This window comes from Chiloscyllium plagiosum, chromosome 16 (genome assembly GCF_004010195.1).
Source record: "Chiloscyllium plagiosum isolate BGI_BamShark_2017 chromosome 16, ASM401019v2, whole genome shotgun sequence".
Lineage (NCBI taxonomy): Eukaryota > Metazoa > Chordata > Chondrichthyes > Orectolobiformes > Hemiscylliidae > Chiloscyllium > Chiloscyllium plagiosum.
Genome location: NC_057725.1, coordinates 22,496,016 through 22,521,796, shown reverse-complemented (window position 1 = coordinate 22,521,796; position 25,781 = coordinate 22,496,016). Strand labels below are relative to the sequence as shown.

General features: G+C 39.8%; 1 protein-coding gene across 2 annotated transcripts in view; it reads left to right on the top strand.

Annotated features, from left to right (window-relative positions):
* Positions 1-25,781, top strand: part of qser1 (glutamine and serine rich 1) — a 159,087-nt gene that overhangs the window by 111,347 nt on the left and 21,959 nt on the right. For both annotated transcript variants that reach the window (XM_043705539.1, XM_043705540.1), the window contains exons 7-9: positions 6,878-7,011; positions 7,861-8,072; positions 19,403-19,540. In XM_043705539.1, coding sequence (XP_043561474.1) covers positions 6,878-7,011; positions 7,861-8,072; positions 19,403-19,540 — 484 coding nt within the window. The remainder of the gene's footprint in view (positions 1-6,877; positions 7,012-7,860; positions 8,073-19,402; positions 19,541-25,781) is intronic.

The window sequence follows — 25,781 nt, the reverse complement described above, 5'->3', positions numbered from 1 at the left end:
CCAGGGTTGGAGATTTTGAGCTATCGGCAGAGGTTGAATAGGCTAGGGCTGTTTTCCCTGGAGCATCAGAGGCTGAGATGTGACCTTATAGAGATTTATAAAATCATGAGGGGCATGGATAGGATAAATAGATCAAGTATTTTCCCTGGGGTCGGGGAGTCCAGAACTAGACTTAGGGTGAGAGGGGAAAGATATAAAGGTGACCTAAGGGGCAACTTTTTCACAGAGGGTGGTACGTGTATGGAAGGAGCTACCAGAGGAAGTGGTGGAGGCTGGTACAATTGCAACATTTAAAAGGCATGGGTATATGAATAGAAAGGGTTTGGAGGGATATGGGCCAGGTGCTGGCAGGTGGGACTACATTGGGTTGGGATACCTGGTCATCATGGATGAGTTGGATTGAAGGGTCTGTTTCCATGCTGTACATCTCTACAACACTGAGTGCTTCTGCCTCTACTGCCCTTACAAGCTGTGAATTCTAGATTCCTACCACGCTCTGGATGAAAGAAAAGTTTTCCTCACATTCCTCTCCATTCGTGTCCCTAAGTCTATGCCTCCTGATTATTGATCCTTCCACTAAAGGGAAAAGTTTCCTCCTCTCTGTTTCCCTCATATTTTTATACATCTCAATCATGACCCCTTCATCTCCTTTCCTCAAAGGAAAACAAGCCAGTTTATCCAATCTCTCTTTATAACAAACTTTCCAGTCCAGGCAACATCCTGGTAAATCTCTGCTGATCCCTCTCCACTGCAATCACATCTCTCCAATAATGTAGATTCCAGAACTGCTGTCGGTGACCTAAGGGGCAACAGTGGTTTTGTGCACTTCCAGCAGAACCTCTCTGTTCTTAAACTCGATGCTTTGGCTAATAAAGACAAGTATCATATATTAAGTGGATAAGGCATAGCTTTTTGCCCTACCTTAAGGGACTGGTGAACATATATGTCACGGTCCGTCTGATCCTCAGTGCTTCCCAGTTCCTGCCGTTCATTGCGTTTTCACTTGCCTTGATTGTCCTGCCCAAGTGCATCACCTTGCTAGATTGAAAATTAAATTTGCCATTGATTCGCCTGTCTGACCAGCCTGTCCATATTTTCCTCTAAGACTATCTTCCTCACCTTTTACCATCCCATCAATTTTCATATCATCTATGAATGTACAGTTCAAGTCTCCTTTACTATCACTTTCCCACGTATAAACTAATCAGAAGCCTTGCTGAAGTCCAAGTCAACTATGTCAAATGCATTACCTTCATCTACATACTTCATTACCTCTTGAAAATATTCAATCAAGTTGGTCAGACATGACCTCCCCTAAACAAAACCATGCTGATTGTTCTTAATAAATCCTTGCCTCTGAAAGTGCAGATTAGTTCTGTCTTTCAGAGTTGCTTCTGATAGTGTCCACACCATTAAGGTTAAACTGACTGGCCTGTAGTTTCCTGATTTATTTCTCTTCCTTCTTGAATAGCTATCACATTGCCTGTCCTCCAATCCTCTGGAGATGGTGAGGACTGCAGATTCTGGAGAAGTCAGAGTTGATAAAGTGTGGCACTGGAAAAAGCACAGCACAGGTCAGGCAACATCTGAGGAACAAGAGAGTCAACATTTTGGGCTTGACCCTTTATCAGGACTAGGGAGGGGGAAAAGGGCTGGGAAATAAATAGGATGGGGGGATAGGGAAAAGATAGTTGGGATGGCGATAGGTGAGTGAAGATAGGTGATTATGATAGGTCAGTGGGAAGCGTAGAAGGGATATGTGGGAAGGAAGATGGGCAGGTCAAGAGGGAAGAGACGAGTCAGACGGTTGGATCTGGGATGGGGTTGGAAGTAGGGGAGATTTATAGACTCCTGAGGCGGAAGATGAGGTGTTCCTACTCCAGTTTGCAGGTGACCTTGTTTAGGTGGTGGAGGAGGCCCAGAATAGAAATGTCATGGGAGGAGGGGCAGGGAGAGTTGAAATTCTGGGCTTCTTCCACGATCTAAACAAGGCCTCCTAAACTACACAGCCTCAACATTGGATTCACCAGTTTCCAAATTCCCCCCCCCATTCCAGATCCGACCCTTTGACTGAGCTCCGCCCTCTACCTGTCCATCTTCCTTCCCACCTATCCGCTCCATACTTCCCACCGACCTATTACGATCACCTTCTATCTTCGCCCACCTATCGCCATCCCAACTACCTTTCCCTTGTCGTCCTCCTCACTCCCTTATTTCTCAGTCTCTTTCTGCCTCCCCAGTCCTGATGAAAAGACAAGCCTGAAACCTAAGCTGCCTGACACACACTCCAATCCTCTGGAACCTCTTCTGTGACAAGGGAGGAATTGAAATTTATTGCCAATGCCCCTGCTATTTCCTCCCTTGCCTCGCTCGACAGCCTGTCATACATTTCATTCAGACTTGGAGCTTTGCCTATTTTTATGCCTGCCAGACTGCTCAGAGCCTCCTCCCTGTCGATACTAATTTTTTATATCTTTTCGTTTGTTTTGAAACATGACCATATGAGATTGAAACAAGTTTCTTTTTAGCACTATCTTAAGATATAGGATATTCTAAAATTCATTTTAGGCATATTCATCAGCTATCCTTGATCGAGAATGGCATCTGCTAAGGGTCAGGAGCTTGTATTATGGGTCTTCGTGTGCTTGAACAGTCGGATACTCAACCGTGCAATTCTTTGGGCATATAGGGCATGAGGTAGTGGAACCTGGAGTGCAGGATTTACTTTCTTTTCTTTTAAGCCTCGTCATCTCTAAACTGTTACAATTGTCACAGTCCTAAAGTTGGTTTGGTAGGTTGTTGGGGGATAGTGAGCCTTGATGTGAGCAAAACTCCAAAACCTTTGAAAACCTCAACTTGAATAAAGTCACCATCGTCCAGAGGACCATAGTCTACTCTCTCCAATAGGAGAGAAAACTAGTAGTGGTTAAACCTGAGCATCACCACTCCTCATTTGAGGGGTAAGGTTGAGTAGATGGGACCTTCAAGGTATGCTAAGCTGGGACGGGAATTGAACCTGCATTATTGGCGTCTGTCTGCATTGCAAATGAGTTGTACAGTCAACTGAACTAACAGAACCCTTTCAGCACCATCAGGGCTAAAGGCTCTGTTGCTTTTCATTTGTTCAGTTGCTTGTTAAAGCTCTCCCATCGATCCTGGTCCACTCATGAACGTTACGACAGCTAACTGGGTGATAGTGTGCAGAGTATCAGCTGCTGCTGTAGATTCAGGATCGAGGAATTGAAAATGTTCTTTCTAGCATTGATGGATGGCACTGTAATTCTTGAGGAGAGAAATACTATCCTGTGATCAAAGGAGATCTTCTCCGTTTGGTATTAGGTGGACCAAAATCTTCAAATATCAACCTAGCTTAATGTTGTATAAATATGGCTGTTCCTTGTCTTTTACCTTCCAGATTTGTATTTGGATATCAGTCTTGAGCTGTTGAACAGCTGCTTTCTTGATGTATGGCAATCTGTTGATCTGCTAAACAATGAAGGTTGTTTATTTTGTTGTAAGAAGCTACATATTTCTACATAGTTTTCGTGAAATCAGTCCTAATTACAAAAATGCTCAAGCCCAATGTCTAAATACCAATGTCTACCACACCTGACCTTATTTGATCACACATCTCTGGAATTGACTTGGATAAGATTTTCCAGATTGGTTGGGAGCTGCTTTTGGACTTCCTCTCTAATTGGATTGTTGTGGGATTTCGATCTTCCACTAGACTTATGGGTCTTGCGATATTTTTGTGAATATTCATTCATAATCAAACAAGGCGATGATCTGTCCAGTTGGCAGCAGTGATCAAGTGATACTGACATCACTCAGATTTTTAACATGAACACTGACGATCCAGGACATTAAGATGATTTTATGTATGATGCCCCCATGTGATTTTGTATTTGTTCTTCTGGCAGAAGAATGTGTTTGTTAAAATAAGGCCACATTGTACACTCTTCAGTGTGATAGGAGAGTAATGTTTGCATTAGTTTTTCCCAAGCTCTTTTTCCAATGCCTCAATGCCTATTCCCAAATAATGGAGTCACAGCTGATCCTGCTGTCAAGTTTCTTTGGGATAGCAGTGAGAGCTTCACCAAGGTTTGAATAGAACTTTTCCTTTGTCTTCAATCTGAGTGAAGGGTTGAGATGTAAGCATTGATCACTGTAGCATATGGATTATAATTGAGCTGGCAGTGCAGCAGTGTCATTAGTGTTTCATCTATAAAATTGGGATACTCTGGAAGTACAACCAAGATTCTATTCTAGATGAAAAGGATCCAACTCTATGAATACATAGCTACTATTAGTCTTGCCTTTCCAGGAAAGCGTGTATCCACTTTCCTTCAGCTGCCCCTCTGAACAAAGGCAAAACACACTGATAGCTTAGATGTCGATTTGAAACCTTTACTTCACTTAATGTGATTGCACGTCTTCCCAGGTAATTGCTATTCATATTATCCATGAGTATTCAAGCATTCCAAGTTGCAAATGTTTGCATTTTCTTTGGCACAGATGGTGGTGTTCCTGCTGATTGTGGCTTTTCAACTAGTAGAAAGTGGGACATCATCTAGCCCGTTCCCTATTTAAAGTGATCACGGGGTCTCCTGAACATCACTGCTCAGATATATATGTTGTCCAACAAAAGTATGCAATGACCTTTGTGCAACTCTCACCGATTTGCAGATCCTTGATGAGGGACTTCCATGTCCACAACTTTGTACATTTGCCGCCTCTCCATCACCACAGGACTTAGCAAATGCACCCTGGATGAAGCCTGAGTGTGATCTTGTTTACCATGGTGACCTTGGTGTGCATTCATTGTCCATGTATTCTTGATAAGTTGTTGGTCAGATTTGGTGATCTATAACCAGGACCACCTTGCTGTTGCAGCTTTCTTCTGCTTTCATTGCCAGTGAGCTGAAGTCGTTTTTTGTCTGTTCTGCTGTTGAATGCATTATTGGGACAGAGTAAAGTAAATATTCACTCTTCCAAATCTTAGTTCACTTGTTTTGGTTTGATGCTGACACTGAGTATTTAAAATGGACAGTATCCCATTTCCTTGACTGACTCTTGAAAAGACAACTGTTCACTTGTTTTCGAATACTTACAAATTGAAACTCCTTATGTCTAACTGAGTCTGTATGATTTTCCATGTTGCATACCTCTGATTTCATTGCTGCGTGTGACCCATTTACAAGTACCACATAATAATATCACCAGGAGAATCTATTGCTCAGTATGTGCAGGCACTGTTGTTAAGTTCCTTGCACATGTCGTAGAGTCATTGAGATGTACAGGAAACAGTCCCTTCAGTCCAACTCGTCCAGATATCCCAACCCAATCTAGTCCCACCTGCCAGCACTTGGCCCATATCCCTCCAAACCCTTCCTATTAATATATCCATCCAAATGTCTTTTAAATGTTGCAAATTTACTGGCTTCCAACACTTCCTTTGGCAGCTCATTCCATATACATACCACTCTGTGTGTGAGAAAGTTGCCCCTTAGGTCCCTTTTATATCTTTCCCCCCTCACCCTAAACCTGTGCCCTCTAGTTCTGGACTCCCCCACCCCAGGGAAAAGACTTTGTCTATTTATCCTATCCAGGCCCCTCATGATCTTATAAACCTCTGTAAGGTCACCCCTCAACCTCCGACACTCCAGGGAAAACAGCCCTAGCCTATTCAACCTCTCCCTATAGCTCAGATCCTCCAATACTGGCAACATCCTTGTATAACTTTTCTGAACCCTTTCAAGTTTCACAACATCTTTCTGATAGAAAGGAGACCAGAATTGCACGCAATATTCCAACAGTGGCCTAACCAATGTCCTGTACAGCCACAACATGATCTCCCAACTCCTGTACTCAGTACTCTGACCAATAAAGGAAAGCATACCAAATGCCGCCTTCATTATCCTATCTCCTGTGACTCCACTTTCCAGGAGCTATGAACTAGCACTCCAAGGTCTCTTTGTTCAGCAAAACTCCATAGGACCTTACGATTAAATGTATAAGTCCTGCTAAGATTTGCTTTCCCAAAATGCAGCACCTCACATTTATCTGTCTGCCACTTCTCAGCCCATTGGCCCATCTGATCAAGATCCTGTTGTAATCTGAGGTAACCTTCTTCACTGTCCACTACACTTCCAATTTTGGTATCATCAGCAAACTTACTAACTTATACCTCTTATGCTTACATCCAAATCATTTATATAAATGATGAAAAGTAGTGGACCCAACACCAATCCTTGTGGCATTCCAATGGTCACAAGCCTCCAGTCTGAAAAACAGCCCTCCACCACCACCTTCTGTCTTTTACCTTTGAGCCAGTTCTGTATCCAAATGGCTAGTTCTCCCTGTATTCCATGAGATCTAATCTTGCTCACCAGTCTCCCATGGGGAACCTTGTCGAATGCCTTACTGAAGTCCATATAGATAACATCTACCGTTCTGCCCTCATCAGACATTTTATATCTGTGAATGTAAATTAAGCATAATGAGTTATAACCGTGAAAGTTTAAATTTATCCATATCACCATGCAAAACATTCTAGTATGTCAAGACCATATTGCAAACAGTAAGCCATATCCCCAAGATAATGGGATGCCTGTTGAACTTCCCTAATTATAGGACATATATCTGTTACTAAACACAGTCAGTGCTCAGTCAGTATTAGTCCAAATGTGAAGACCGTGTGTGGTGTTGAGCAAAAATCATTTGTTTTTAATTTAATACTTTTGTTTATACAAGATGGTGGAATGACAATTTATGAAAAATATTTTTATGAATTGTCAATAGATGCATGTGCATTAAAAAAGTTGATTTAAAATGCTGACCCTTACAAAATATTTTGAAATTTTCTAATTTATAGTATCTTGGATACTTTGGAGATGCAAAAAACAAATATAAACGGGTGTATGTGAAATTTATTGAAAATGTAAACAAGAAGGATTACGTTAGAGTTTGTTCCAAAAAGCCACAAAACAGGCCATTGCAAACTTTAAGGTATGGAAAATGTTTTACTTTTGTCCGTTTTGTTTTTGGTGTGGAGTCTAATTGTATAAACATAATTTCCAAATATCTTATTAGTTGCATGTGGATTCAGTGAGCAATTTGGTACACTTTAAAAATTAATGTTAACTGGCTGAATTATTTTCTTACAGCAGGATTTGCGAAGTGGAGTTTTACTATCAGAAACTTTGTGTCTTGTACCCAACTCTGTTTTCTCCTGTATCAAGATCTTTGGTCAAAACAGAATGTGAATCTTGCAAACTAAAATTATTCTGCAATTCATTATCAAAAATGACCTGGTAAACTTTGTCTGATCAACTCTGATCAATTCTAACAGAATCTTCAAAGTGCTGTGTTATGTGGCAATACTTCTGAATTCAGTAAGAAAAGGTCTGAACATGTCTACCATAAGAATATATATAATTAACACTCAAATTCTATATCCACAGTTTTGTAACCTATTTGCTAATCATATCCCCAAGCTCATCCAAGATTCTTTTGAAAGAAAGCTCAGTTCGAGATTATGCTATGTTATCATATTGACACATTTTCAGCTTAGGCCCCACGATTTTTAAAGATGTAATTTTAGAAGTATTTATCACTAGACTTATTGATCCAGTATATAAATTTAATGTTTAACAATCTAATGGTAACTGATGACTGCAGATATTTAAATTAGTTTGTATTGACCTTTATTCTGAAAGAATCATGATATACAGCTGCAAGGTTAAATTGAAAGTTTACACTTTACCATTACTCAAGTGAAATAATATTCATCCAATCTAAAATTAATTTAGTATTGCACATCAAGTTGTCTTTCTTCATTTATACCTCTGTCTTTAGACATCACCAATCAAGAATGGGTTCTAGTAATAAAGTGTCTGTCAGCAATTCTACAGCATCTAAAAGCTCAACAGCAAAATCTAAAGCTAGGCCAGTCAAACAAGTAAAGGGAAAGGCTGAACCACCACCGAAAAAACGAAAGAAATGGCTAAAGGAGGAGTATTCATCTCATTCGGACTCTTCTCTTGAAACTCGGAGTGATGATGAAGATGGTAAGATCTTATTAGGTTTCTTTATTTAGCATCATTTTTACCATGTACATAGTCCATTGTTGAAAAGCGTAATCCTGAAGAGTCATGAAGCTTGGTTCTGCATTTCTGATTATTAATTATTTAAATCATTTCATAGAACATCTAATTTGTCAAGCCTTAAAGCATAGCTGTTCTAACTTAATTTCATTTACAAACCAACGTTTAAATTCCTCTTTTGAGGAATAATAAATGGAAATCCCACAGTATTTTTAGAAATTCCATGCAGTCTTTTGTCACATGCTGTTTCCAGATAAGGGTGGAAAAGCCAATAGGGAGAAGTCAATCAATCAAACTTCTGCAACAGATTCTCTTGTCATCTGCTGAACTAAGAATGGAATATAGCCTTGCATTTATTCACATAGGTTGAGAATAGTTGAAATCTAGAGTGCAAAAATGAAGATGCATTACACTTTCTGATTTCAGATCCTATTCATTACCTGAAGCAAAATATTCCCCAATATGTAAATTATGATTTATTTGTCTTTCCGATTATAAGAAATGTAACTGCCTGTGATTTTGTGTGAAAGATAATGCTTCATGCAAAGAATTGTTTTTTAGCTAATTGTGAATGATGTCAATATTTGGATGGAATGAAAATATTTCCTCGGTCAGTTTTTGTATCAATAAAGCTTCATTTAACTCTATCTGAAAAGTGCAACTTGTTGCCAACCTGAGAGAAGTACTACTTTCTGGTGGAAAATGTTTCCAGCTCTTATCAAATGTTGATATAATTTGAAAAGTTCTAATTTATACGAGCACTTTTTTTTCATCAAGTAATCACATTCTTAATCTTGGGCTCCATAATTTTGAAATACAGCCTTTCCCAGATTTTTAAACTTTTGAGTTCTGTACAGAACTAGTGCAATTTAGCTTTGCTTTCCTCTTTTGACCTTCAATCACTTTGTTTGAGTGAGATTAGGAACTCTGTGGGAATTTTGAAGGTTAAATTTCAACTAAAAGAGTGCTACTCCTAAAGAGTAGAATTTCAACTCAATGTAATACTCTGCATCATGACCTTAGCTGATGGTATTACTGGACAAATCAGATCCCAGACTGAAATCTGACTTGGCTTTAACAAGGTGGTCACTTCCTAGAATAGAGAAGCATGCAAGGTTACAGATTTGGTTTTAACAGTAAAATAGAATAAACTAAACTGTTTGCATGTAACAGATGTTTAAAGAGTAAAAATGTATACCCATTAACCACTAAAAGCACCCCTTTACAAACTGTCTCTGGAGAAAATTCCCTTCTCTCTCTCATTCCTTTAGAGCTTGACTTAACTGTGGCATTGACTCCCAACGGAGAAAGTGAGGACTGCAGATGCTGGAGATCAGAGCTGAAAATGTGTTGCTGGAAAAGCGAGCGCAGCAGGTCAGGCAGCATCCAAGGAGCAGGAGAATCAACGTTTCGGGCATGAGCCCTTCTGAAGGGCTCATGCCCGAAACGTCGATTCTCCTGTTCCTTGGATGCTGCCTGACCTGCTGCGCTTTTCCAGCAACACATTTTCAGCATTGACTCCCAACCTTGAGCATCTGATAGCCTCTTGTTGGAGCCTTCCTATAACTGAACTTAAACTTTCAGCTTCAACTAACTCCTTCAAAGTTTTAACCAAACATTTCTGGTCCGAAACTTTTTCTAAACTTATCACACTGAGCAAACTGAGTTTTTAGCAACTCTAAACAATTTTCTCCTTTTATGTTTAGGAGAAACTGCTTCACACATGCAGCTTCAACACAATTCCTGCAGTCGCCCAAACTGCAACAAAAAACAATCTTTCCCTTCCCAAGCTTTGAGTGTTTCCCTTTAATCAAAGCAAAAAGTCCCTGAACTTCTAAGTTGGAGCCTAATGCACAACTTGTGAAATTCTCCCATTCTGCACAAAATCTAACTACTCTTTCTCTCCCACAATGTTTTTTAAAAATCACCTTGATACAGATATGCTTAAAGTTAATCATTGAACACTTTCTGACACATATCCACTTCTTCAAGTTTAAGCAACAAACTCAAAAATAATATTAAAATATATATAAATCACACACTTGGCATCACACTCAGCAAGATGTTTTCTCATCCATCAATTCATTAAGGAGGTGTCTAGTATTCCAGAAACTGCAGTGCACCAAGGTATCAGGGTCTTCTGTGTAACAGGAGAGAAACTGACTGACGAAGAGGAGGGAATGGGACTAAGAAGCAAGAATGGAAAGGGACGGGCATGGCAATAAAAACAATTAAGCATGTTTTTATTAACAAAACTTCACTTCCTTATGTAACTGAACTATTTGTGGGAAGTATTATCATGTATTTAAAGCTCTGAGAACTTGGCAATGTATTAAATCTATTAATGCATAGGAAACTGACTTTTTCCTTTCAAATAAAACAATGCAATTAGTTATGGTCATTTTTTTTAGATTAGATTAGATTACTTTACAGTGTGGAAACAGGCCCTTCGGCCCAACAAGTACACACCGACCCGCCGAAGCGCACCCACCCAGACCCATTCCCCTACATTTACCCCTGCACCTAACACTACAGGCAATTTAGCGTGGCCAATTCACCTAATCTGCACATTTTTGGAGTGTGGGAGGAAACCGGAGCACCCGGAGGAAACCCACGCAGACACGGGGAGAATGTGCAAACTCCACACAGTCAGTCGCCTGAGGCGGGAATTGAACCCGGGTCTCTGGCGCTGTGAGGCAGCAGTGCTAACCACTGTGCCACCGTGCCGTCATGTTTTCATTATTTAAAGTTGACAGCAGGCTAAGGTATTTTCACAGGTGAAAATATTTTTCTGTGATCTTTTTAGAGATTATCTGAAAATGTTGTCAATTACCCTTTTTCACAATGTTCCTAAACCTCAGGTTAGCCCTGTCAATGTCGTTGTCTTATTAATTTATAATATCAACTTTAACTTAGTCATTGCACTCTTGCCTCAAAGACAGAAGGCTGTGGGTTCAAGTTCCAATTTTGTGCATAATCTCGTTCACGTTTCAGTGTAATACTCATGGTGTGAGCTGCCATATTTTGGATTAGAAGTTAAATTGGGATCTGCTTGCTTCAATGAACATGAAAGATCACTTCGTTTGACAGCAGCAGCAGAATTTTCTGTGATGCCCTGGTCAACATTTTATCTCAAGAATTTTCAAACTGGCCCTTAAGAATTAGAAAGAATGTCCTGTGGTTCTCAGTCGCTGTATATTTGCAAATTATTTCATAACAAAATTCAAAAAAGTTTAGTGTTCAACTTAACTGCTGGACTCCTTTAGTTGTGTGGCATCAATTGTAATGCTTACTGTACATTACTATTGGCTGAGATTTTTGCAGCTAATGTTCTTAACTCAACCAGTTCAGACCATGTGGTCTGAAGGATTGCTAATTTTCAGTTTCCTATCTAACTCTGAAAGAGAAATTTGGAAAAAGTAAGAGAATTATAGATAAGTGTAAGATGGTTACCATGACAGATTGAAGTTGTTTCCAAAACAATTGCATAGCATTTCTGGGTTAAAAAACATCACAGAGATTATATTGAAAAATCTTAATCCTGGTCTGTATGGTCTTAAGGTGCAAAGAGAATATCAGCACATAGGCTCCTAAAACTTGTAGACAATGGAAAATCAGGTTTGTTGAAGGGAAAGTTACAAGAGCCTTTGCTAAAGTTGAAGAGGTTAAAATGCAGATGATTAAAAGCCACTACCTTCAAATCATTTGTGACAATTAATTGATGTGGAGAAGTTTGTATTTTTTTTATTTCTTTGACCCTTGTGAAGCTGATCATTATGGCTGTTGTACGTGATTCACCTTACTATAAAATAGTTTTGCCATGTCTTTGAACAATGAAGAGCTTCAGGCAGCATTCAAATAAAAGGTACTAGTACTAATATAGCCCAAGTGGAAAAGTGTTGCTAATATATACCTAGTGTATGTTGTGCTAATAACGAGAGGACAACGTGAAATTCCTGACATCAGTAATTGATATTAGTAAACCCAAAAAGCTGTCTGTGGTTGACCAAAATCTGCAGCAAGCTCCTCAGGGCAGGCTTTGCAAATGATAAATTATGAGACAACATTTTGGGGTTATGAGCTGAGTCAGTAATGGCTGCTGCGGAACTTGGTGTGAATTCTGATAGCTGCAACGCCGCTTCAACTTTTCAAGTTTTTTTTTGTTGATGAATATGGCCTAATTGACCGCTTTGAGATGCCTGATCATTGCAATGAAAAAGCCTGGAAAAAGGAAGGTTTTATTGTTTCATAGAAAGCCTGCCTTTTCATTAAATGTTTTCTAATTCCCAATCCTGTCAAAATCTAAACCAAAGCTGCCTTCCATTTTCTTTTCCCATCCCCACATGAATCCTGATCTCAACGATTCTCATACTACATTACGACTTTGGGGTCACACATCTGAAGCACTAAAACGATATCACAACCAGAAATGGTTTGGGAAGCACTGACCTACAATCTGTCCCATGTGCTCTAAAGGATTGTTAATTTTCAGTTTCCTATATAATGTTGACTGCTTTTTTTTTAAACAATAACGTACTTAATTAGTTGTGAAATGCAAGTATGCCAATGCACATGCCAATTTCAAATTCTCCAATTTATTAATTGTGCTCCAAGTAATGACCAGCAAAGCTGTAATTCACTTCGGTGGATACTACTGTGAGAATGAAAGTCTGTGAGAAGTACTTTTTGTTGACTTGGCAAGAGTCATTTTGTTTACCTTATGTTATGATCTCAGCTATTGTTACTACTGGACAAAAGGCGGCTCAGTGGTTCGCACTGCTGTCTCACAGCGCCAGGGAACTGGGTTTAATTCCCACTTCGGGTAACTCTGCACATTCTCCCCTTGTCTGTGTGAGTTTCCTTCGGGTGCTCCAGTTTCCTCCCACAATCCAAAGATGTTCAGGTTAGGTGAATTGCCCATAGTGTTAGGTGCATTAGTCAGGTGTAAATATAGGGTAGGGGAATGGAACTAGGTGAGATACTATTCGAGGGTCAGTGTGGACTTGTTGGGCCAAATGGCCTGGAGAGAATCTAATCTAATCTAAATCAGATTGCAGAATTAAACCTGTATGGATAGATTGCAATTTATTTTTTAATGAGGAGTCTTTCACTGAAACATGAGAATACCATGCTGTAGATTTGGTTTTATTAATGCAATTGAAGTTTATTATGCAAAAGAAGGAAAATTGAAATAATAATAACCAAGCCATCCATATTATATATAACAGTTTAGAAAATTTTAAACACCTGGCAAAACACAGTCCCATCTACTCTCCAACACTATCATTTTACAGTTAATCAAAATCCAGAGAAGTTTTCCTTCCCCATCAGATCTTGAGTTGACTTAACTGCTTCTTTCCAGTTCTGGTCCTGCGAGCTGCAATTTCTTTCTCTTTGATTGATGCAACTGAAATCCTTCCACTGATGTAATGTATTCCCTTAACTATAAAATAAACTGTTCTTGTAATTGACTCTAGATGATGTCACCTGAAAACTAGGTTCAAAAGCTTTTAACAAAATGATATTTTAAAAACAACTTGCCCCTCCAAGCTTCACCTAAACTGATGGCTTGATTGCTTTTCTCTTCCTCTGTTGTAAAATCCCATAATACTAACAATCTCCCATTAAACCTGAAGGAAGCTTGCAAACATTGACTCTCTGACATATTTCTGTAAAATCATAGTTATAAAAAGAATAACCTAGTTAATTATTAAACCCTTTCACAAAAAAAAACATGTATCACTAATCTGAAGTCTAACTCTGATTTATATACACTAACAGTTTTACAAAGAGTCATAGAGCTGTACAGCACGGAAACTGATCCTTTGGTCCAACTCATCCGTGCCGACCAGATATCCTAAATTAATCTAGTCCCATTTGCCATCAATTGACCCATATCCCACTAAACCCCTCATATTCAAATAGCCTTCCAGATGCCTTTTAAATGTTGTAATTGTACCAGGTTGCACCACTTCTTCTGGCAGTTCGCTCCATACACGCACCACCCTCTTTGTGATAACGTTGCCCCTTAGGTGTCTTTTAATCATTGCCCTCTAACCTTAAATCTATGTCCACTAGTTTTGGACTCTGCTACTGTTGGTAAAAGACCTTGGCTATTCACCCTCTCTCTGCCCTCATGATTTTATAAACTGCTATAACGTCATCCCTCAGTCTCTGACGCTCCAGGGAAAACAGCGCCATCCAATCACCCTCTCCCTATAGCTCAAACCCTCCAGCAATAATCACTCTTTTCTGAGTTGTTTCAAGTTTCACAACATCCTTCCAATAGCAGGGAGACCAGAATTAAATGCAGTATTCCAAAAGTGGCCTAACCAATGTCCTGTACAGAAGCAACATGACCTCCCAACTCTTATCCTTAATGCACTGACCAATAAAGGCTAGTGTACCAAATACCACCTTCACTAATCTGTCTATCTGCAATTCTGCTTTCAAAGGACTATGAATCTGCACTCCAAGGTCTCTGTTCAGCAACACTCCCCAGGATCCTACCATTAAATGTGTAAATCCTGCCCTGATTTACCTTTCCAAAATACAGAACCTCTCATTTATTTAAATTAAACTCCATTTGCCACTCCTTAGCTCACATGCCTATCTGATCAAGGTTCTGTTGTACTAAGGTAACCTTCTTCGCTGTCCATTATACCCAGCAATTTTGATGTCATCTGCAAACTTACTAACCATACCTCCTATGTTCATATCCAAATCATTTATATAAATGATTAAAAGCAGTGGACTTAGCACCCATCCTCATGGCACACCACTGGTCACAGGCCTCCAGTCTGAAAAGCAACCCTCCACCACCCCACACCTCCTCCCACCTTCGAGTCAGTTCTGCAACCAAATGGCTAGTTCTTCTTGTACTCCATGTGATCGAATCTTGCTCACCAAATGGAATAAGGAACCATGTTGAATGCCTGACTGAAGTTCATATAGATCACGTCCACTGCTCTGCTCTCATCAGTCCTCTTCATTACCTCTTCAGAAAAAACTCCGTCAAGTTCGTGAGACATGATTTCCCACACACAAAGCCATGTTGACTGTCCCTAATCAGTCTTTGCTTTTCCAAATACATGTAAGTCCTGTCCCTCAGGATCCCCTCCAACAAATATCCTGTCACTGATGTCAGGCTCACTGGTTGACAGTTCCATGGCTTCTCCTTACCCCCTTTCTTTAATCGTGGCATCCACATTAGCCAACCTCCAGTCTTCCGGCACCTTATCTGTGGCTATTGATGATACAAATGCCTCAGCAATTGTGCAACTTCCACCACATTTAAGGTGGGACTAAATTAGGGGTGGCACGGTGGCTCGGTTGTTAGCACTGCTGCCTCACAGTGCCAGGGACCTAGAATTGATTCCAGCCTGGAGCGACTATCTGTTTGGAGCTTGCAATTCTCTCCATGTCTGCATAGGTTTCCTCCCACAGTCCAAAGATGCCCAGGTCAGGTGAATTGGCCATAGTGTTAGATGCATTAGTCAGAGGGAAATGGTCTTGGTGGGTTACTCTTTGGAGGGTTGGTGTGGACTTGTTAAGCCAACTGGCCTGTTCCACACTGTAGGGAATCTAATCTAATACCTGATGGCTTTACTACCAGTGTCTGCTTAGCTGTCACTGAAAGTTCAAGCCACTACAAATACACAAATTAAAGATGACAAAGCAGAAACTAGCTTGACTTTTCAATTGACGCATCTTAAAATAAAACGTTTTCTTTAATTAGTTTTCATTACAAAGAACTTTGTCCTTTTGTACACCTGCAATCCTCATTATTGCAATAATGCCACTGAAGAGGGGTTAAAGTAGTGTGGCAGTGGTTTAGGAATCAGAACAATATGTCAACATTTGGAATGTTTGAAGAGAAGGGAGGGGCTAAATCAAGTACGTCTAGTAAGAAAAACAAGCAGGACCAGGTTATGGCGGAACTAATAATCTGAAGCGTATTTATTTTAATGCAAAGAGTATAACAGGTAAGGCAGATGAGCTTGGAGCCTGGGTTGGTACATGGGAGTATGACTGTGATGGTAGCCATCACAGAAACCTGTTTGAGAAAAGGGCAGAATTGGAAACTGAATGTTCCAGGGTTTAGATGTTCCAGGTAATAAAGAGGGGTGTAAAATGGGTGGAAGAGTTGCATTACTGTTTGAAGAGAATGTCATGGTTGTATTAAGAGAGGACATCTTGGAGGGCACATCCATTGAGGCAATATGGGTAAAATACAGGAATAAGAAAGGTACAATCATTCTGATGGGGTTATACTGTCGACTTCTCAAGAGCCAGCAGAAAGTAGAGGAATGGATATGTAAGTAGTTCGTGGAAAGATATAAAAAATCAGTCGTTACAGTGTGAGATTTTAATTTCCCTAATATTCACTGGGACTCCCTTAGTGCCAGGGCTTAGATGGAACAGAATTAGGTGCACCCAAGGGGGATTCTTGAAAAAATTATATAGTCCAATTATAATAGGCCTTGTATTAGGGAATGAGTTTGGCCAGGTGATCGAAGTTTCAGTGGGAGATTATTCCCAATATCATAATTCTGTAAGTTTTAAGATAGTTGTGGAAAAGGATAAGACTTGGTCCTCAAATTAAAGTGGTAAATTGGGAGAAGGCCTAATTAAATCAGCATTAGGCAGGAAATGGAAAAAATAGATTGGCATAGCTCTTTGCAGATAAATCCACACCTGACGTCGTGTCTTTTAAAAGCAAGATGACCAGAGTTCAGGACCAGTATGTGAGAATGAAAGATAAGGATGGCAAGATTCAGAAACCTTGGATGACAAGAGACATTGTAAGTTTAGTTCAAAAGAAAAAGGATGCATATGTAAGATTCACGACACAGAAATCAAACAAGGCCCTTGAAGTATATAAAGGAAGCAGCAAAGAACTTCAGCAAGAAATTACAAGGCTAGGAGGGGCAACAAAATGTTCTTGGCAAGTAGGATTAAGAAGTATACCAAGGGATGTTACATATGTTACAAGCAAGTGGGTAACTTGGGAAAAGGGAGGTCCACTCAAGGATGAAAAAGGGAATTTGTGCTTAGCAAGATGAAGTGGGTGAGATCGTTATTGAATATTTTGCATCGGTATTCACCAAGAAGAAAGACATGTGGTCGCATCAATCCCAGGTTACTGAAGGAGGCAAGTAAGAAGATGGCTAGGCCTTGACAGAAGATCGTTGTATCCTCTTTAGCCACAGCTGACTCTAAGAAGGCTGGAGAATAGCCAATGTTATTCCTTTAAGAAGGACAACAGGGTTAATCCAGAAAATTACATATCGGTGAGCTTTGCATCAGTGGTATTGAAATTATTGGAGAAGTTTCTTAGGGACAGGATTTACTTGCATTTGAAAAAGAATGGACTTATTAGTGGTAGTCAGCATGGTTTTATGCGGGGGGAGGTCTTGTCTCTCAAGCTTAATTAGGGTTTTTGATGAAGTGATGAACGTTATTGAGGTTAAGGCAGTGGTTACTGACAACATGGATTTTTAGTAAAGGATTTGACAAGGTCCCTCATGATAGGCAAGTCCAGAAGATCACATTGCATAGAATCTATCGTGAGTTGGCAAATTGGATGCAAAATTCGATAAAAGCAAATTACTGGATGCTGGAATCTGAAACCAAAAGAAAAAATGCTGGAAAATCTCAGCTTTGACAAAAGGTCAGTTAGACTCGAAACGTCAGCTCTTTTCTCTCCTTAGAAATGGTGCCAGACTTGCTGAGATTTTCCAGCATTTTCTCTTTTGGATACAAAATTGACTTGGTTGCAGAAGAGACAGAGTAGTTGTGAATGTGTGTTTTTCTCACTGGAGTTCTGTGACCAATGGTGTTCTGCAAGGATCAGTGCTCAGACCTCTGTTACATGTAATATATTTGGATGAAGATGTCCATCTAATTAGTAAGTTTGCAGATGACACAAAATTGATGGAGTTGTGGATAGTGAGGAAGGATATCAAAGGATGCAGCAGGATATGGATCAGCTGGAAAGTTGGGATGTGAAATAACAGATGGAGTTTAATCCAGTCAACTGTAAGGTGATACATTTTGGGAGGTTAAATGCAAGAGGAAAGTACACTGCAAATGGCCAGACACTTAGGGACATTGATATACAGAGGTATCTTGGAGTCCAAGTCTGTCGTTCCCTGGAAGTGACAACACAAATGGATAAGGTGGTAAAGAAGGCATGTCACTCAGGGCATTAAGTATAAAAGTTAACCAGTCATATGCAACTGAATACAATTTTAGTCAGGCCATATTTGGAGTACTGTGCACGGTTCTAGTTGCTGCACAATAGGAAGGAAGTGGAGCTTTTCAAGAGGATGAAGAGGTTTAAGAAGATATAAAACACAGAAATTGCTGGAAAAGCTTAGCAGATCTGGCAGCATCTGTGGAGAGAAATCAGAGTTAATATTTCGAGTCGAGTGACTCTTCCTCAGAAGTATATAAAATTGAGAGGCATGGATAGGGTGAATAGTCAAAGTCTCTTTCCAGGGTGGAAATGTCACATACTAGGGGTATAAGGTTAATGTGAGAGGGGGTAAGTTTAAAGGAGATGTGTGAGGATTTTTTTTTTTTACACACAGTATGGTCGGTGCCTAGAACACATTGCCAGGGGAGGTGGAAGCAGAATCTGTCACAAAGTTCAAGAGGCATTTAGTCAGACACATGGACAGCCAGAGAATAAAGGGATAAAGGACCATGTGCAGGCAGAAGGGATTCGTTTATAACAATGTCATGGTCACCATAGACTTAGTGGGTTGAAAGGCATGTTCTTGTGCTGTATTGTTCTATGTTAATGACATTAAACACCATGGTAATCCTACTCTCTGTTAATATACCAACTTGATGTTTTCATGAAAGGTAACCATTTTTACCGTTGGTCAGAAAAAAACACCCCTTTACAGCTACTTTGTCTTCTATGGCCAAGCCAATTTTGTATCCAACTTACCAGCTCACCATGGATTCCATGCAATTTGATCTTCTGGACTAGCCTACCATGAGGAACCTTGTCAAATGCTTTACTGATTTCAATTTTTTAAGTTGGATAATAATCAGATTGCTGAAGATTAGCCAAGATATTTTAGTGCCTTAAAACAAGTCCTGCTGTGGCATGTAGTTTCTTGATATCAGAATTTAATATTGGTCAGTTATACTGTAGAAATTTGTGTATTTGCAGAAAAATTATCTGAATTTGTTGCTCATACATTTGAACAAAAAACAAGGTCGTATTGGCCATTTGAATGCATGCTTTAGTACTACATATTTATTTGTTTGTATTTTAGAACGCCCTTTAACAACACCATACGTAGCTCGCTTCCTGAATACCAGGACAATGAAGGAGACATTTAAAAACTATGTGGAACTACTCGTGAGTACAGCCTTGGATCCAGACATGATTGAGGCATCGGAGCAAAGTAATGGTAAATATTAATGCTTATTGGTGACTCTAGTTTTCACTTTACAGCATTGATAAATGCTCTGCTATCTTCATAGAGTAATGTGTAGAATAAGGAGAAATTATCCTTGACATTTAAAATCTTGTCAAAGCAAATAATTCCAAAGCCATTTTATAACTTACCCGCTGTCCACATTTCCTTCGCCTGCCCGTCAGTCTCTGTGCCAGTGCACATCTTTTTTTCAACTCTAGATGGACTGATGTGTTTGGCATACAACAGCTCTGTAGCATTTTTTTAGTTGATATCGCAGAATGGGCTGAATTGATTCTAATTTAGGTTAGTTTAAGGGAATGGAACTCTTGCACCCTGTCCCATTCCAAGTTCATGGTCAAGATTTAGATTTTGCATTTCAAATCTCTTAATGCTGTAATACTGTGTTACTGAGTCATACTCCTATAGGATTTTACACTTCAGTGAAGAATTTTATTTGTATGATATTGGCCAATATTGGCCAACTCAGACTTGACTGTGATGTAGCAACAACAGTCTGTGGTGTGCTGTTGTAATATAGTGTTGCTATAAAAGAAGGTTTTTCGTTAGTGATGTCATTATAATGTGATCTGTTCAGTCTACAAGCATAAGAATATCCCTATTTGCTGCATATCTTCTTTGTTTTTATCTTGATGCAGTATCTAGTTGTGGTGTCATAATGGCTGTGAGCATGAATGTTTTTTGTGTATCTCCCATTACTCTAATCAGCCAAAGGCTCCATAATGAAGGAAAATGCTGAGGAGTGCCTTAATCCTCCCACCCAGTATTATAGTATGATATGGAGTCAGACAGAGAGCATTGGATCTCAAAAGAGTATGACTTAATGTTGAGGTCTTCCCCAGTCTCAATAATAATGTCACTTACACCAGTGTAACCTGTACCTGGTATTGTTTAAGGCAACAGCCTGTTCTCATTAGGCTGCCAGGCTTTGTAGATCTCTACCAAGAAAGAGATGGTGGCAACAGGATGAGCTGGAGTGCGCACTCCATTTAGTTGCAACATACAAAATACTGGCAATCATTGTGATCTGAAGGCTCTTCATACACAGGTTGAAGAAGACTACTTGAGCAGATTGTGGATAGAAAGAGCTGAACATTTGTGAACCTATAGAAACGGACCCTGTAGCAAAAATTTACAAGGCAGAATGTACAGGTGATGATACAGCCTTCCAAACCTGATAAGAAATACTCAGAGGTGACTTTGAGCCAGGAACTCCAATTGAAATGTTAGTCCCCACCAAGGAAGTCACCGATTTCATTGGGTTCCAATAATCTAAGAGCAGTCCTGAGTTGTGGTTCAGCCAGAGAGGACATCAGAGACTGAGTAAAGTTGAAATCCCTGTTGGGCAAGGGAATACTTTTAAAATAGCTTAAAAACAATCTAGTGTTTCAGTGTTTAGATCAAGTATTGCTACCTTAGCAACACTATACATGGTTACATTAAAGAAAATCGAGGTCCACAAATACAATTTACAACGAATTTGCAGACCCATAAATGTCACAAAGCCAGAAATAAGATAATAAAACAGGCAAATTTAGAAGCCTAAGCAAACAAAGTTGAAGGTAATAAGAGAATTAGAAACCTATTGAAGCTGTAGAAAAGGCAGGAGATCCATCGAACTGTGGTTCAGACTGGTAGCATTTTTTCAAATTGCAAGTGGTAGGCCCTATTTAGACAAAAAAACGTGAAACAGCATGAACTATGAGTAGGAATCAGCTAAGGAAAAGTCCATTAAAGAACAGGAATGAAGTTGCAAAAAGCTGGAATCTTTTGAGTAAAGCTGTTAAAATAATGGGACTCATAAACTAAAATAATATGCAACTGGATTCATTCAGCCAAGCTCTCGATTAGCAGGATTTGTCTAGAGAAGTGACACAAAAAATGAGAATTGCCCCACTTATTGGTCAAAAGAGGGAAACATCCATTTTGACTGCAAAATTGTGGGAAAAAACCTTCAATAAAGCATTGCTCAATTGCAGCCTTTAAAACAAGAAAAATAATCTCATTCTGAAGAGATAGCAGAAATAATATTGCCAGAAAGATTCAGTTTCAGAGGAGAGTCAAGTAGAACACAGAATTTGAAATTATGGACAAAACTGTTCTTAAGTTACATTTGCTTCCAAACTAAATACTAAATCTGCTGCTGAGCATGTAAATACACTTTTGCATTCAACTGAGACTATACCTAATGAGCATACACTTCACCATAAAGGAAGAAACAGATACTTTTTATCAGGTTCTGCAAGTCTTTGACAATTGCTTTAACTTCAGCCATTTTGAGAAAAACATGTGAGGAAAGTCAGAATTATTGTTGGAACTACTCATAAATCTTTATTACTTATTTCAAAAGAATGTCCCGCTTCAAGATATACCATTCAGATGGTGAATGAGCAGAAGTCCAGAAGCAGCACAGATTAGTCCTCTGTGCAAAATATTAACCATGTCATAGAAAATCAGGAGAATTTATTCAGTTCTTAAGGTATACAACCTTAAACGCAGATGAAAAGCCAGTTCAGAGAGTAGGATAGACAGCAAAAGTCACTGTCAGTCTTGAAGACCAGGGAGGCCTCACAAGTAAAAGTAGGGCCATTTTTATTTTTTTTAAAGTTGCTTTTATTTATAAAACAATAAGTCACATAAAGGAAAATATGTCAAAGTAGGACAAAGTCATAGAGCAACAAGAAGACAATTGACTCCTCTCGTAAATAAGTCAATAAGTAGAACATCCTACAAAAGAACAAAAGCTGAAGGTATTCCTGAGGAGAAATAGGTGATTCAGATCTAGGTTGTGGCAAGAAGAATATTCATATTAATTTTAAGATTAATATCTGGGCCTCACTATATATCAGACATACACCATTAGTGAAGAAGCACTGTATACAGCAATGCAACGTAAGGGGTGCCTATGAGACAGCAAAGAATATGTAAGTACTTTGCAATCAACTGGTCTCCTGCTTATGCAGGAATACTTGCCTTGATCTGAATCAAATTAGTTAAAGTCAAGGAACAGCCAGTTATGGAGTCATTCAGGGAACAACAGGTCAAAGAAATTTTCATTACTGAACAACCAGTCAAGGGACAACCAACTGAAGATTTTGTGTATCACCTAGACGCCTGACAGAACTTAAATGGAAGACGATGTGTTGAGATGAGCTATATTGGCATTAAAATATCATTTCATACTGTCAGTAAAATGGAAACCTTTGACTACATAGTTTGACAGAAATGTTTTCCCATTCCTGTCAGCACAGATGAAAGTTCAAACTGCAAGAATCAGCCAAGTTTGCTCGCAACACAAATGATGAGATAGGAAATGAGCAGCAATGAACTTGAGTTCATTGAATTCTCAACTGATGTAATTCAGACTGCAGTACAGCTTGTGGAACAAACAGTGATGAAAGACTCAGCTTGATGTCAGATGCACAGAATATGCAAGTTTATGCAGAATGTTTTGTGACTGTATTTCCTAGGAAGACTCAGTAATTCCTTTGATCATGCAAAAACAAAAAGCAATCCTCAAGTTCTTGTAGATGGCATAGTCCCAAAGGACCAGAGGACTGCTCACTCATGCAAGAGTCATAGAGTTGTACAGCATAGAAACAGCATGGTCCAACTCGTCCATGCTGACCAGATATCTATTCCCATTCACCAGCATTTGGCCCCATGTTCTCTCTAAGCCATTCCTATTCATATACCCGTCTGGATGCCTTTTAAATGTTGTAATTGTTTCAGCCTCCTCCACTTCCTCTGGCAGCTCATTCCATACATGCACCACCCTTCGTGTGAAAAGTTGCCCCTTAGAAACTAAACAGCAGAGGCAGCCAACTGTGCAGGTTCATTGTTTGGCCAGAGACAACTGGTGGTGAATTTAACCTGAGGGTCACCATTCCTTTGGCAAGGTCAAGAAGACAGGACCTTGAGAGAGAACAACCAGTTTTCTCAGATTCAGGTCACAGAAAATAATTACCTGACTTGGTGGTTCCAGATGTTGTCCAGAAGAAACTGCCTGGTTCAACAATCCAGGGGATCCTGCCACAAAGGAAAAAAAGAGCCTTGATCAATGACACTGTAAAAAGTAAGGTACCTGTTAATTCCTGCAGATTGTAGAATAAAGCAATGGGTTATTTCAGTAGCAGAAAAGACTTCCTTAGCAAAGAAAATCCAAGAGATGCAAGGCTTCCACTTAAAGGGATTTTCAGATTTCACCATCAAGAACAACAGAATATAGTCAACTCAGAATAATGAATCCTCCAGACAGCCTGAATTATTTTGTGGAATGGTGGTGGGAAGAGAGAAAAAATGTGGTAGTGGTAAATGTAACTATGTACATAGATGTACAATGCTAATAATGGGAAAAATATTTGGGGTAAGATTTTGTATATAGGTGTAGGGGTATGAATAGGTTTAATGCTGAGAAGTGAGTTAAATACTACAATATGATAATGTCACATGGACTTTGGTAGGAGAACAGCTTGGGATTATCAAGGAGTCAGAGCTAACCTCGAAGTTTGCCTCTGTTTCAGTGTCTCTTATACCATTGTAACTTGTGTCTGTTTGCTAATAAAATTCATTGTGCTTAAAATAAAAACTCACTTGTTAGTCTTCCAGCTGCTTTCCTGTACCATACTAGACCAAATGGGCATCACAGATTCCTAGCATGAGAGAGGATGATGGAAGCAAACCTACCCGTTGGATTTTACACCATGATGAGTGTGGTAATCTTGCAACAGTTCCACTACCAAACTCGTAATTTGGAGATGCCAGTATTGGACTGGTGTCTACAAAGTTTAAAATTACACAACACCAGGCTATAGTCCAACAAGTTTATTTGGAAGCGCTAGATTTCGGAGCACTGTTCCTTCATCACGTGGTTGTGGAATATAAGATCACAAGACACAGAATTTATAGCAAAGGTTTACAGTGTGATATAACTGGAATTATAAATTGAAAAAGACCTGGATTGTTTGTTAAGTCTCTCATCTTTTAGAATGGACAACTTGGTTTCAGTTCTTTCATTTGCAAATTGCAGAACATTTAAAAGTTACATTCTCAAGTGAACTTTAACAATTGGTGTCATGTTGGCCCAGATAATGCATTTAAGGTGTGAGTTGCCCTGTCTGAGACTCTGCCACAATGGTCAGACTAATTCCAATCTAAAAAATAGATTTAGAGTTTTCCATGGATTCATGCAGTTTTTGAGCCAAGTAAAATGTAATTCTGCAAGTACAAATTCACCCCACAAACTTGTATGTGCATGTGGGTGTGTGTGGGGGGAGGGGAGTGGTTATGAGTGTCTGTAAGAGAGTATGTGTAGGTGTAAAGGGGTATAAGCCTGTTAGAGGGTGCTTGTGGGAGTGTATGTGTGAGCGTAGAGAGAGGGTCTGCGTGAGTGTATGGGTCTGTAGGAGAGAGAGTGCATGTGTACGTGTGTGTGTAGTGCAGTGGGGGTCACCTGTAGTGTGACATGAATCCAGGGTCCCAGTTGAGGCCATTCCCCTGGGTAAAAGAACTTGGCTATCAGCCTCTGCTGAGCCAGTTTTCGTAGTTGCTTGTCCTGAAGTCCGCCTTGTTCAAGGTCAAATGTCCTGGACCACTGAAGTGTTCTCTGACTGGGAGGGAACACTCCTGTCTGTTGATTGTTGTGCGGTGTCCATTCATCCATTGTCATAGCCTCTGCTTGGTCTTGCCAATGCACCATGCCTCAGGGCATCCTTTTCTGCAGCGTATGAGATAGGCAACGTTGACCGAGTCGCATGAGTACCTGCCACCTACATGGTGGGAGATGTCCCCACACCGACATGACACCAATTGTTAAAGTTCGCTTGGGAATGTAACTTTTAAATGTTCTGCGATTTACATATGAAAGAACTGAAACCAACATGGTCATTTTAAAAGATGAGAGATGTAACAAACAATCCAGGTCTTTTTCAATGTATAATTTTGGTGACAGTTGAAACTTTATTGCTGGAACAGCACAGCAGGTCAGGCAGCATCCAGGGAACAGGAGATTCGACGTTTTGGGCACAGGCCCTTCTTCAGGAATGAGCAGAGAGTGTTCAGCAGGATAAGATAAAAGGTAGGGAGGAGGGACTCGGAGGAGGGGCGTTGGAAATGTGATAGGTGGAAAGAGGTCAAGGTGAGGGTGATAGGTCGGAGTAGGATGGAGGCGGAGAGGTCAAGAAGAAGACTGCAGGACAGGAAGGCGGTGCGGGGC